This window comes from Coptis chinensis, chromosome 9, assembly GCF_015680905.1.
Source record: "Coptis chinensis isolate HL-2020 chromosome 9, ASM1568090v1, whole genome shotgun sequence".
NCBI lineage: Eukaryota > Viridiplantae > Streptophyta > Magnoliopsida > Ranunculales > Ranunculaceae > Coptis > Coptis chinensis.
Window position 1 is genome coordinate 53,727,478 of NC_141464.1, and position 12,684 is coordinate 53,740,161.

Here is a 12,684-nt window from a genome sequence, read left to right on the forward strand (position 1 = left end):
TGTCCATCACACTTTGGTCTGTGGATGTCCGATTTAAGATCCTTCCAGTTGGTGTTGAATCAGAGAAAGACATTGAGCTCGAAAGCACGCCAGTGAAAGCATTCTTGTGAAGAACTTTTGTGATGTCAGAATGCCAACTACTGCAATTAGTGTTGCATGCATGAGTACACAGAGTGAGCTGCCTACAGAAAGTAGTATGTACACGGGGAAAAGGTAACTCATCCCCATTTTGGGCTCATACTCTGGTGAAAGTGGAGAAGCCCATGCCATCCAATAATTGCTGCATATTTGTAACAATTGGAAGAGTGATTGTGCTAAGATAATGAAAGGGACCAGTAGTCCACCTCGCACTGCCGTCCGGAGAGAGATTATGTTTGGAGTCTTGTTTACTATTTAGAAGTTCTATATTAGTGGTGGTGTCTGTATCAGCTTCGCTGTCTGATATTGGTGTTTGCGAAATTCTACTTGTATTTTCAACTTTCTTCAAACTTTCCAGCATGTGCAACTCTTCCATTTTGCATCACCAGAATGAGGTCAGCTGCAGGAAGAAGCTCCACTTGATGTGTAACGTAAATGATGGTCTTGTTTCGAGAATTCCCAGCGGGCATTCCTCAAATAGTTGGGTGCCCTGATGAGCATCAACCGCGACCGAAAAGGGTCATCAAGGATATAAATATCGTCTGGTACAATCGCGTGATTTCTGCTTATCTTTCCAAGAACAAGGGAAACCTTAAGAGAAGCTTTTACATGGTCATTCCTGACCGTATCTTTCGGCCAGTTTTTTCATTCTTGCACATCTGGCAACGATTGTAGGAAGTAAAGCAGCAATTTCAGCTTCTTACTCAATTATCCACCATTAATCGAAAGCACTTAGGTGGTGTTAAGATAGTTCATACATCGAGTCAGATACATGGACGAATGTACATACCTGAGGCGAACTGGATTATGATAGCATTCTGCCTTGCTGTTGTTATATGGAACAGATAGAGGTCAACTTGATTACCGCAATAGTGTTGATAGTGTCTACCCTACTTTCAGAAATAAGCTTTACTCCAGCAAGAATTGATTGCCGAGTATGCATTGTTTCGAGGCAAAGGAACAAGGAGATCCAGAGTTTGAGACTAAGATCGACAGATTGGAGCGTCCGAATACGAATAGTAAGATAATTACAGGAGATATGCAGAGACACACTGCGGCAGGTAACTGGTTTATTTTACCGTCATGTACATAATAGATAGACGAGTAGTGACTCGGCCGTCAGCCAGAGTTACACTGGGGGCAAGCAAGCCTTGTCCCCGTCTTGGATAGAGATGTATATGGGGACAAATTGGGGTTGTCCCCAGACCTGCGGGTACTCCATGAACCTAGTCGCTTCTAGGAGGTCGCGACCATGAATGAGAAACGTGGTTGTACACCGCAGGGTAAGACAGATTGTACACCGTTTGGAACATATGATCGCCGTTATCTTTGCATGCAAATACGTATGCTGAATTAATGTTCCTCGTTAAAACTCACGTATTATTTGTACAATACTCGAACATGAAAGTTTCAGGTTACAGAGAAAGAAAAAGACTTGCGGTACCGTGGAACCGAACGGAGTTTGAGCTGGTATTGGGAGATGGATCCATCTCACCTCATTTACTACCTTATTTGCCTACACTATATTGTCGTCAAAAAGTTTACTGTCTCCATTAAATGTGTATTGCATGATATAACATTGAGTAAGACCAGAGTCGAGCCCCGTACTAGCTATACCGGGAACCTTGGAGTCTTTGTTTAGTTTTTCAATTAAAAGAGAGGAAGCTTGCTTTTACATATTGCTAAGTGAGCCGAGGAATGATAGTTTGGGTTGAATGTTATATCCATGAAATAGAGAGCATACTTCTTCCAGTTGTTTCATGAGTATTGGGATATGAACGAAAATAACTTGGGGGCAAATTGAGCTGCCCCATCAGGCTTCACAGTTGACCAAAGACACAGCGGGGATGAGCCCCCCGGACTAGATGTCCAAATCAAACTTGGGGCAAACAACTGCCCCTATCAGCTCTTCACAACCCTTACCAAAGACAATGGGGATGAGCCCTTTGTGGACCGCGATGTCCGACCAAAAATGAGCTGCCTAGCGCCGAGGGGGATGAGCCCTTCGTGGATCGCAGTTGTCCGACTCTTTGGGCAAAATGAGCAAATAAGCCGAGCCGGGGGATGAGCCCTTCGTAAGCAGAGGTGTCCAAATCAAGCTTGGGGCAAAATGAGCCGCCTATAAGTGGACCGGGGATGAGCTCATGGACCGCAGTCAAGCTTGGGGGGCAAAATGAGCTGCCTATAAGCCGAGAGCGGGGGATGAGCCCTTCGTGGTCCGCAGATGTCGAATCAAGCTTGGGGCAAAATGAACGCCTCTAAGCCAAAGAGCGGGGACGAAGCCGGTCCAGCGAACATGATATGGAGTGTTACAGAGCGCTATGGAGAATGGGATGAGACCCTTATGGAGATGCTGACTGTTACTAATAAGAGCGAAGGGGTTGAGACCCTTCACGGATATATTGTTGAGCTCTACAAAAGAGAAATGGAGGGGATGAGGCCCTTTGAGGATGTGATATCGAGTTCCATGAATAAGTGCGAAGGGGGCGAGACCTTTCGTGGACAATAGGTGAGTTGGAAGAGTGAGAGCGAAGGGGATGCGACCCTTCACGGATATTCTAATGAGTTCTATGTACGAGAACCGATTGATTGAGACACTTTGCAGAGATGATGATTGATTGTGAAGAGTGAGGGCCAAGGGGAAAAGACCCATCGCGAACTAGAGTAAGGAATCGCGAATCAAGTAAGTAGAGGATATCTCGGACCCCTGAACAGAGTTCGTCGCGTGGTTCCGGGGGCCGAGAGGGGGCATCTGTATCGGCCAAATTCATGACTATCAGGATGACACGTCTCATGGACGGAGGTAACATAAGGCACAAGGGAGAGAGAGCATAGGATCCAGTCCATGAAACATTAAAGGGACGTGGACTCCAGAAAGACATAGTGGCAAGGAGGGGTTCAGTGACTCAAGAAGATGCAAGATAGTGAAACCGGGGTCAGGTGTACAATATCCAGTCCGCAAAAAGTAATGCGAGAGGTGGACAGTTAGAGAAAAGGAGAGCGGTTACGAGAGAAAAGAAAGAGATGAGAATAAGAGGGGCGGTTACGAGAGAGAGAGGAAAAGAGAGATGGGAAGAGAGAGAGGAGAGAAGGAGGAGAGAACTACGGCGGCATAGCTTGATCCCCCGGAGAGTCGGGGGTACGTAGGCAGCCCCAAACGGGTTCAGCTGAAAGGTTCACAAGAGAGAGAGTCTCATCTTCGAGAAGAGACAGAGGAGATTGGAGGTGTGAGGTTAAAAGGTACGAACAGGGTTCACACAATAGGTTTGTCCCTCTACTTTCCAAAATCTCAGCAAGTCTTTGGCAATCCGTCAAAATGGCGATGTTCTGGATCAGCGTGCGCTGTAAAAACTCTAGGCCTCCTCGGATGGCTCGAGCCTCTGCTTCTTCTGGATCAGCACTTCTGTCTCTGTCATGTCATGCACCAATGCAATAACCAAAGTTATTCCAAATAGCAAAACCTAGACCTACCTATTTAGTATTACTATCCCACGAGGCATCTGTAGTGAGGTAGCAATAATTATCGGTTATATGAGGCCAGACATTTATATGTTTGTTTTTAGCAAACGGCTTCTCAGTGTTAGTGATAAAAGTTAAAGCTTTGGAGATGATGCCAAAAAAATTTGTTTGTTTGTTGTTGAAGATAATATCATTCCTGCTAGTCCATATGGAGTACATGATTGAGGCGAGTTCACTTAGAGTGTCTTTAATATCATTTTTAAAATTTAGCATAGTGGTGATATTTGTGATGATGGAAATGATAGAATCATCGCTATTCCAATGATTGGTTCTGATAGAGATTTTAGAACCATACCATATGTGTCTGAGCATGACACAATGAAAGAGTGCATGATGAGTAGATTCCACCTGATTATTGCAGTGTGGGCAAGTAGCCGAGGAGATGATATTCCAATTTATCAGATTTTCTCTTGTGGGCAACCTGTTTCTGATTGCTTTCCAAAAGAACAATTTGACTATCTCCACTGTGTTGAGATTCCAGATGCTTTTCCAGAGCCTGCCGATTTTGGTTTTGATCTGCATTTGTGCTTGCACTGAGGTATTTGTAAACAGACTTCACTGTTAATTCCCCATTTGTTTCCTCTAACCATCTGATAGAGTCGTTGTGTTCTTGTCGACTGAGAGGCACTTTTTAGATTTCCTTGACAGTGGCTGGGAGAAATATGGTATCCAAAACATTTATTTTCCATGAGCGGTTTTCTTGATCAATGAGGTCGGCTACACTCCTATATGGGCCTACAGGTGGCAGGGGTCCCATGAGTTTGGTGTATGGTAGAGTTGGTATCCAAGGATCAAGCCAGATATCAATGTCATTTCCAGTCCCAATATGTCAGCATAGCTTAGGGAGGATCTCATCTCTTGCTTTAAGAATACCTTGTCATATCTTGGGTGCCCCTCGTCTAGGGCACTTTACTCTCAAGATCGAATTTCCATGAACGTATTTCTTTAGAAGGCTTACCACCCAAGGTTTGTCTGGCTCTTTAAGAATTCTCCAAAAAAGTTTAGCTTGAAGCGCAATATTGTGATGGGATGCACGCCTTATCCCCAAGCCTCCACTTGATTTTGGTAAGCATATGTATTTTGTTCCAGGAGATATAGTGCACCTTATTTGTGTTGTCTTCTTTTCTTCCCCAAAAGAAACTAGCATTTAGAGAATCCAACTTGTTGCATGTAGATGTTGGTAGTTGGAAAACTGACATCATGTAAGAGGGGATGGCCGAAGTAACTGCTTTAATGAGCGTTAATTTTTCGGCTTGGGAGAGAAGCTTGGCTCTCCACCCTTCCATTCTCTGAAAAACTCTTTCTAGCACTTCATCAAAATCAATACGACTCTTGCGCCTAAGAATTAATGGGGTTCCCAAATATTTTTCATGGGTGATCGTTTTCCTAATTTTCAGAATTCTTTTCACAACGCGTTGATGACGATGGTGGGTGTTGTGACTGAAAAAAAATACCTGACTTCTGGAAATTGATCTATTGACCTGAAACATTTTTAAAGAGCTCCAAAATATCCTTGAGATGATGTGTTTCTGCAATATTTGCTCTGTAGAAAATGAAGTTGTCATCTGCAGAAAGAAGGTGAGACATAGGAGTGTCACTCCTACTGATTTTGACCCCATGTATTTGTTTTTCTTTTTCTGCTTTGGAGAGAAGACGAGAGAAAACTTCCATGCAGATAATGAACAGAAAGGGTGACAGGGGATCTCCTTGTCTGATACCTCGTTCGGGTTTAAGGAAACCTATGGGTGATCCATTTATCTTGAACAAAAGAGAAGTAGTAGAAATGCACTGATTAATCCAATTCCTCCATTTCTCGGAGAAACCAAGGGTTTCCATAGTTTCTAGAAGGAAACTCCATTCTACTTTGTCAAAAGCTTTGCTCAAATCTAGCTTGATGGCCATACAACCCGATGCACCTTTTTTTCTTTTCAAAGTACGGACTATCTCATGAGCGAGAACAATGTTGTAAAAAATCTGTCTTCCCTTTACAAAAGCGCTCTGGGACGGAGAGATAAAAATATCAAGAAGAGGTTTTATGCAATTTGCAAGGATTTTGGAGATGATTATGAGGCTTACGTTACAGAGGCTGATAGGTCGAAATTGGTCAAGAGTTTCCGGTCGCTGGCATTTAGGTATTATAGTGATGTTGGTGTGGTTCAGCTCTGGCAAGATGTGATCGGAGTTCATGAAGCTCTTGATGGTGTTAAGGAGGTAAGAAGAAATGATATCCCAATACTTCTGGTAGAAAAGAGGGGTAAAACCATCGGGACCTGGAGCTTTATGGTGGTCCATAGAGAAAATAGCTTCCTTGACTTCTTCCGAAGTGACCTCTCTAGTAAGGTCATTATTTTGTTCATCCGTGATGACAGTGTCAAGAATGTTAAGGTTTCTAACATGAGTTTGGGGATTTGAAGAGGTAAAAAATGTTTTGAAATGCTCCATAACTGTATCTCCAATAGCACTTTGCTCTTCAACCCAAGTCCCATCCGCTTTTCTAATCTTATTGATCTCGATCCGATTTCGTCGAACAACAGTGGAGAGATGGAAATAGCGGGAGTTGGTCCCATCACAGTGGAGCACTGTATCTCTAAATTTGTTTCTCTATAATTTTTCTTCAAGATGAGAGACTTGATTAAGATCTTGAATCAGATTGTTTTCGACAATTGGGTTTGTCTTTAGATCGAGCTAACACTTTTTAATCTCCTCTCGAATGCTCTGGATGCGGAGGTGAATATTTCCAAACACATCTCTGTTCCATTTTTTTAAGTCATTCTTGACTTTCTTGAGCTTATTGCAAAAGCGATAGGATTGTGAACCTCGTATCTGGTATTCCAGGATTTAGATAACACATTTTTGCATTCTGGTTCATTTACCCACATCGATTGGAAATGAAATTGCTTCCGTGTCGGGGTAGGAGGAGGCTTCAAGTAAACCACTATGGGTCCATGATCAGATTTAATAATAGGGAGATTTATAGTCCTTGCATTGGGAAATAAACTCCTCCAGTCTGTATTCGCGATAGCTCTGTCTAAATGCTTCTTTATGAGGTCAGCTCCATTATTTTTGAATCTCTTATTTGTCCATGTGAAAGGAACACCTTCATATCCTAGATCCACAAAATCTACAAAGAACATAAAGTCCAGAAAGTGGGCTGCTTGAGAAAAGCTGAAAGGAGTTCTGCCACTTTTTTCCGCTTGACATGTGGTCTCATTTAGATCTCCAACAATGAGCCACGGCGAATTGTGGTTTGCGGCAAGATCCACGAAAGATTTCCACAATTCTGGCCTTTGGCTTTTTTCCGGGTGGCCATAAGTAAAGGTGCATAGCCATCCATGTCAACCGGATTGTTTTTTACAATGGCCACAATATAACACTCACAAGAATAAATAATCTCAAGGTCTATGTTGTTGTTCCATCCGAGCCATAAACCCCCACTTTGTCCATTTGCAGGAAAGTTCGATGAGTTTTGAAAACCAAGAGAGGAGAATCTCTGCAGACTGGTAGACGTATCTACCCTTGTCTCAGAAAGAAAGCAAATATCTGATTTAAGGGTGGTTATGTGGGTTTTTAACCTCTCGAATTGTCGTGGATGTGGAGCCATTGCGAAGATACTCATTGCAACCGGCGGGGAGCCATCCGTTGGCCCGCAGGCGATACAAAGTATCAAGTCTGTGAGGAATGGGATAGACTCCAAACCATCACACCAGACAAAAGAGGATGCATATATAGAGTGTGGTGGAAAGCGAATTGTGTGTGCACGGGGTGCAGAGACCAAAAGGTGCAAAGATGAGGTGAGGCAAAAATGTGAAATCCACGGCTTATACTTCTAGGAGAAAGATAAGAAAAAAAGACCGACATCTTGGAAGGTTCCTCGCATTTAGGGCTAAGCAAAACACAAACTTGAAAAAACATTTTAGATGTCAAAGAACGAATAACATAAATTACACAGCATAACAAGGTGTAACTATAATAAAAGATGTATACACAATTATAAGAGCACCTACAAATAAACGAGGAATTATACATATAATAGATATGATAATGAAAGCAAGAGGTGTATGAGTTACAACTTTGATAAATAGCTTCAAGTAAGCTTTTGCATATGGAAGAAAAACGGCAGCATGCAAACATGACAAATTGACCATTAAAATGCTTATTTACACAGTCACATGTTAGCACCAGAGTAAACTCGGTTGTAGAAACGGGATACCTTAAAGAATTGAGAAATAAAAGGATAGCATATAAATAGACCATAAACCAGACAAAGACAATGGAAATCTTCTTTAAAAAAACATTGGCGGCATCTTTGAATAGAGAGGACCATAGCTTTTTAATATGAGGCCCAGGGTAAAAAACGAGTCTATTATGAGCGTTTATTAACATAAGCCACAACATTGGTTATGCAAGGTTATATTTTTAATATGAAACCTACCAAGCTTTCATTGGTTATGCAAGGATAAAGGTTATGATGAACCCTCTTGCACCTCTTGTTCTTGGAAATAACTCCAAACTTCCAAATGGCGAGGAAAAAATGGTGGTTTTTCACTACGAAAAAGCTGGACCTATATGTTTCAAGTGCGCCATGCTAGGACACTATGAAGCTGAGTGCAAAAAACCAGAGGCAGCAAACAACCCAAAGGGATGTTTTTGGTTCCTGACAGGAGAACCCACAAACTTGATCCAATCTCCACAAGTCCCTACATTTCGCTGGAAAAAGATGCATAACCAACAGAATGGCAACGGAAAGGGGTCGCCAGCAACCCAATTGGTGGTCAGAAATCTTCTGATAGATCTAGATAAGGCATCTAGCAACGAAGGTAGCAAGATAACAAGAATAGATGTGGAGCACCAAATAGCACCCTTGTCAAAAGAGACGTTGAAGGCATATGCACTTGTTAAGGAAACAGAGGCGTCTGTGAAGGATGCTGTGCAGAACATGATAGTCAAAGAGTCTCATGTGAATTAGTACTTGCTAAAGGGACACATGGCAAAGGGGGATTCAACACATAAAAAGTTAGAGAAAAGGTAGCTGAACTTGACAGAGACTTCTCACAACGTCTCCTTAACAAATGGTGCTCTGACCAAGGAAAAGGAAATGCCAAAACTTCAGAACAGCTGCTTTATCTTCTCTGCAGAGTCCAACAATACCAAGACTCTTAAAATCAAGACTAAGGGCCCTGTGCCCAACTGGCACCAAAACCCAATAAAGATGGGACTTATCCCTGAGCACAGCCTAAATAATCAGGTAAGCCCATTATCTTTCTCAAGTTTGAACTCAAAACTCTTTCTCCACATCTCTACCACAAACCATCGAATCCAAAAAATCTTTACCATTCTCACCTTTTGACTTGCATCATCTCCAACAAACTCTTAAGACACCATCATTAGCACCCCCTAGATTTCTTGTTATTCCGGGCAAGAATGACACATGGGAAATCACCCCGCTTGTGTGTCCAATAGATATGGTTCACACTGGAATAGTGGGCAATCCAAGCCGTTATAATTATCTTTCGCCAATTGTGAGGGGAGATATGAATAATGGAGATACACATGAAGAGCATATTGGAGCTGGCATCAGTGTAGGGGTAGGAGAAAAACGAACCCACTTGCAATTAAAGCTGGGACCTCAGGTTTGTTTGCCCTTATTTCCATATTTTATGTCCTTTTGAATGCATGCAATTCTACAACTTTATTGATATGCTTATATGCTTTTGGGACATGAATATGTTGTACATATCTAATGTGTATACTGCGTCTAAGAAATGAATTATTTCAACAACTTGTAGATTCTTAGTCTTGTACAGGTCAATGCAACATGGGAACCGAAATCCAACAGCAATCTGATCATGCTGGCCCAATTGCATTAATTTCACTAGTCTTGGGCACGTGGATCCCACGTCGCTCTCTCTTTTTTCTTTTACCCTCTCTCTCTCACGTCTCTCTCTCTCTTTTTTTTTATGGGTCTATCTGACTTTTTCAGTGGGCCAACAGAAAACAAACAAACAGAAAACAAAACTGGCTTAAATAAATACGTGTCAGGAAATCATGAAGGGCAGAACCGCAGATATTGAAATACTAGCAGATCGACTTATCTGTGCAAAGGGTAGAGTCGACTTTGTGCATCCATGAGAGACTCAACTTACCTGTGGCATTGTATGAATGTATGGTATGGTTCGAGCAGATCGAGTAACAGTGAAAGTGAGGGAAAAAGAAAAGGAAGGGCAAAAAAAAAAAACCGGGTTTCTTAACTGCACAGTCTCACATTAGAGATCATACTGATTAATCGAATTAAAACCTAGATGGCATCGACTGAGTGCTGCAATGAATAGTACAACACCTACATATTTTTTTAATTTGCAGCTTTTTCCCTGTATCTGTTCTTGGAGGAATTATTGAAGGGACTTGAATCATGATAATTTACTTGCGTATTATGTGCTATGGAGTTTACCCCACAAGATCCAATTAGTTGGCAATACGTACCTGTCTATTTGGTTGAAAAAACAAATAAATGATATAAAACACGTCATGAATGTTGAGACTTCAATTATCCTACTTATAGAAGGTATGTATGAGGAAAGGGGGCTCTTTATATAATTTACCACACTGTTTAAATAATGTCTTGCGATTGCAATTGGGGACCCCACGTACACAAGGCAATTCCACTTTTATATGTGATATATAGACATGGATGATCAGTATAGAGTTTGTGGAAAGAAAAGCTACAAATATAGATGGAGATCATTAAAGGTGATGGAACGAACGAGTTACTTGAAGCTCAATCCCATATATGGAACTACACATTCAACTACATAACCTCCATGTCACTGAGGTGTGCAGTTCAACTAGGAATACCAGATATCATTGACAACCATGACAAACCTGTCACTCTCTCAGAGTTGGTGAAGGCACTTTCAATTCCTCAGGTAAAATCTGCTTATGTTTACCGCCTAATGCGGGTTTTGGTGCACTCTGGCTTCTTCACTCTAGGGAAAATTCATGAACACGAAGAATATATGTTGACGCCTTCGTCTAAGCTCCTAACGAAGAACCATGCGACAAACATAGCACCATTCCTATTGATGATTACTGATCCTGTTGTTGCAACACCTTTTCATTTCATGACTTCCCTGTTCCAGGGGTCTGAGGTTTTACCAATGGAGGTTGCCCATGGGATGACTTTCTGGAAGTACTGTAACCAACACTCTGAATTTAACCAGTTGTTTAATACTGCAATGGCTAGTGACACAAATTTCGTGATGAGTGTGGTGGTTAAAGAGTATAAGACGATGTTTGAAGGTTTTAGGTCGCTAGTTGATGTAGGGGGTGGCATAGGAACTGCCGCCAAGGCTATTTCAAAGGCTCTTCCACACTTGAGTTGTACAGTTCTTGATCTGCCTCATGTGGTCTCAAACATGGTAGGGAATGGAAACATAGAATATGTTAGTGGTGACATGTTTAAATATGTTCCTTCTGCTGATATAGTCCTGCTGAAGGTATAAGTTCAATTTTTTTTCGTTCTTAATTAACTACTATCTTTGTAGTGCTAGATTAGCAATGACTACGTTAAATTCCAAATTTCTATGTGCATTGTTAATTGTGCAGTGGATTTTGCATGATTGGAATGACGAGGAATGCGTTAAGATACTACAGCGATGCAGGGAAGCGATTCCAGCAAAAGACAAGGGAGGGAAGGTGATTATTATAGATGTAGTCGTGGACTGCAATAAAGGAAAGTTTCAAGCAACTGAAGCACAACTTTGCTTCGACATATTAATGATGGTTTCTCTTACTGGAAAAGAGAGAACTGAGAAAGAATGGGAGAAACTATTCATGCAGGCTGGTTTTACAAGTTACAAGATAACTCATGGTTTGGGTTTGAGGTCTATTATTGAAGTATTCCCTTAATTGGATGAATTGAAGTGTATCAATATAATTTAGTATTCTGCATGGTGCATGTGTTTCTGGCAGGTCTTCTTGCGGACCTGCCTCTCTGAATCACTGAATGAATTGTATCTGTATTACGAATTGCATCTGTAATTTAAGTTTTGTACTACTCTACAGTCTAATTATTCAACCAAAACAAGAGATTAAATGGTAACCGCGCGCCTGGTTTCCATCAATCTAAAACTAAATTTGAAACATGAATGCAAATTTGCAATACATTCATTTGCTTTACCTAGTTGTACGTCTTCAGATGCCTCCAATTGGGAGACTTAAGTATCGATCTTAGATTTTGATGTTTTGGGGTTCTGTACAGTCAGTCAGATACTTGCCTTCTAATCAGACTATTCTTATCAGTCCTGAACAAAATTACTCCAGTGAAGATTTTTATGGATTAAAAAAGATAAGGGTTATTTAGCTTTTGGCCCCACTTTATATATAGATATTAGCGTTTGGCTCTCCTAAATTATTAAATTCGTTTTTGGCTCCAGTTCTATTAGTTGAATCAGTCAACTTTAACTTCACATCATATATTCTTCAAAATGACAACTTTACCCTTCTCGTGACTTGCATGTGAAATTGTAACGAAATATTCTATTGTTTCATTTCGATTTGAAATTCCATTACAATTTCAATCAACACATTATTTAACTGGTTACTATTCATCTTCTTCTTGGACCACCTCAAATGGGTGTCAAATGTCAATCACCAGTAGTCGACCTCCTCAAATTGATAACTGGTATCAATGGTCCTCTTATATTGTGAATAGTATAATCTAGAAATAAAAAAACACATTCAACATACAAATTGAAAGATTGTGATTCCACCAACAAAAATGAAAGCTTCTCTCTCCTCAAGTACACAATATTCCGAATTTTTTTATGATCAAGACCCCAATCAATTCTCATTGTTTTGTTGCTGATATGATCTTGGTGATGCGGGAAAGCTCTATGATTTTTTGGTATTGAATCACCGAAGTACACAGCTGAATTTTTTGCTTAACGTAGTTGATGATAATCTCTACACCACAAATTCCAGATTGCTAGTGTATTATTTGGTGTGAGTTGCTCGGATATATATTATTGT

The 12,684-nt window shown here is 41.0% G+C and overlaps 1 protein-coding gene across 1 annotated transcript; it reads left to right on the plus strand.

The window, feature by feature from the left end:
* The first annotated feature begins 10,286 nt into the window (after nucleotides 1-10,286).
* LOC147476698 (pluviatolide O-methyltransferase-like) lies at nucleotides 10,287-11,726 on the plus strand. The gene is made up of 2 exons (XM_086584488.1): nucleotides 10,287-11,150; nucleotides 11,260-11,726. Exons 1-2 carry the CDS (start codon nucleotides 10,389-10,391, stop codon nucleotides 11,560-11,562), a joined length of 1,065 nt encoding a protein of 354 aa, XP_086440614.1. The 5' UTR covers nucleotides 10,287-10,388; the 3' UTR covers nucleotides 11,563-11,726.
* Nucleotides 11,727-12,684: the final 958 nt, after the last annotated feature.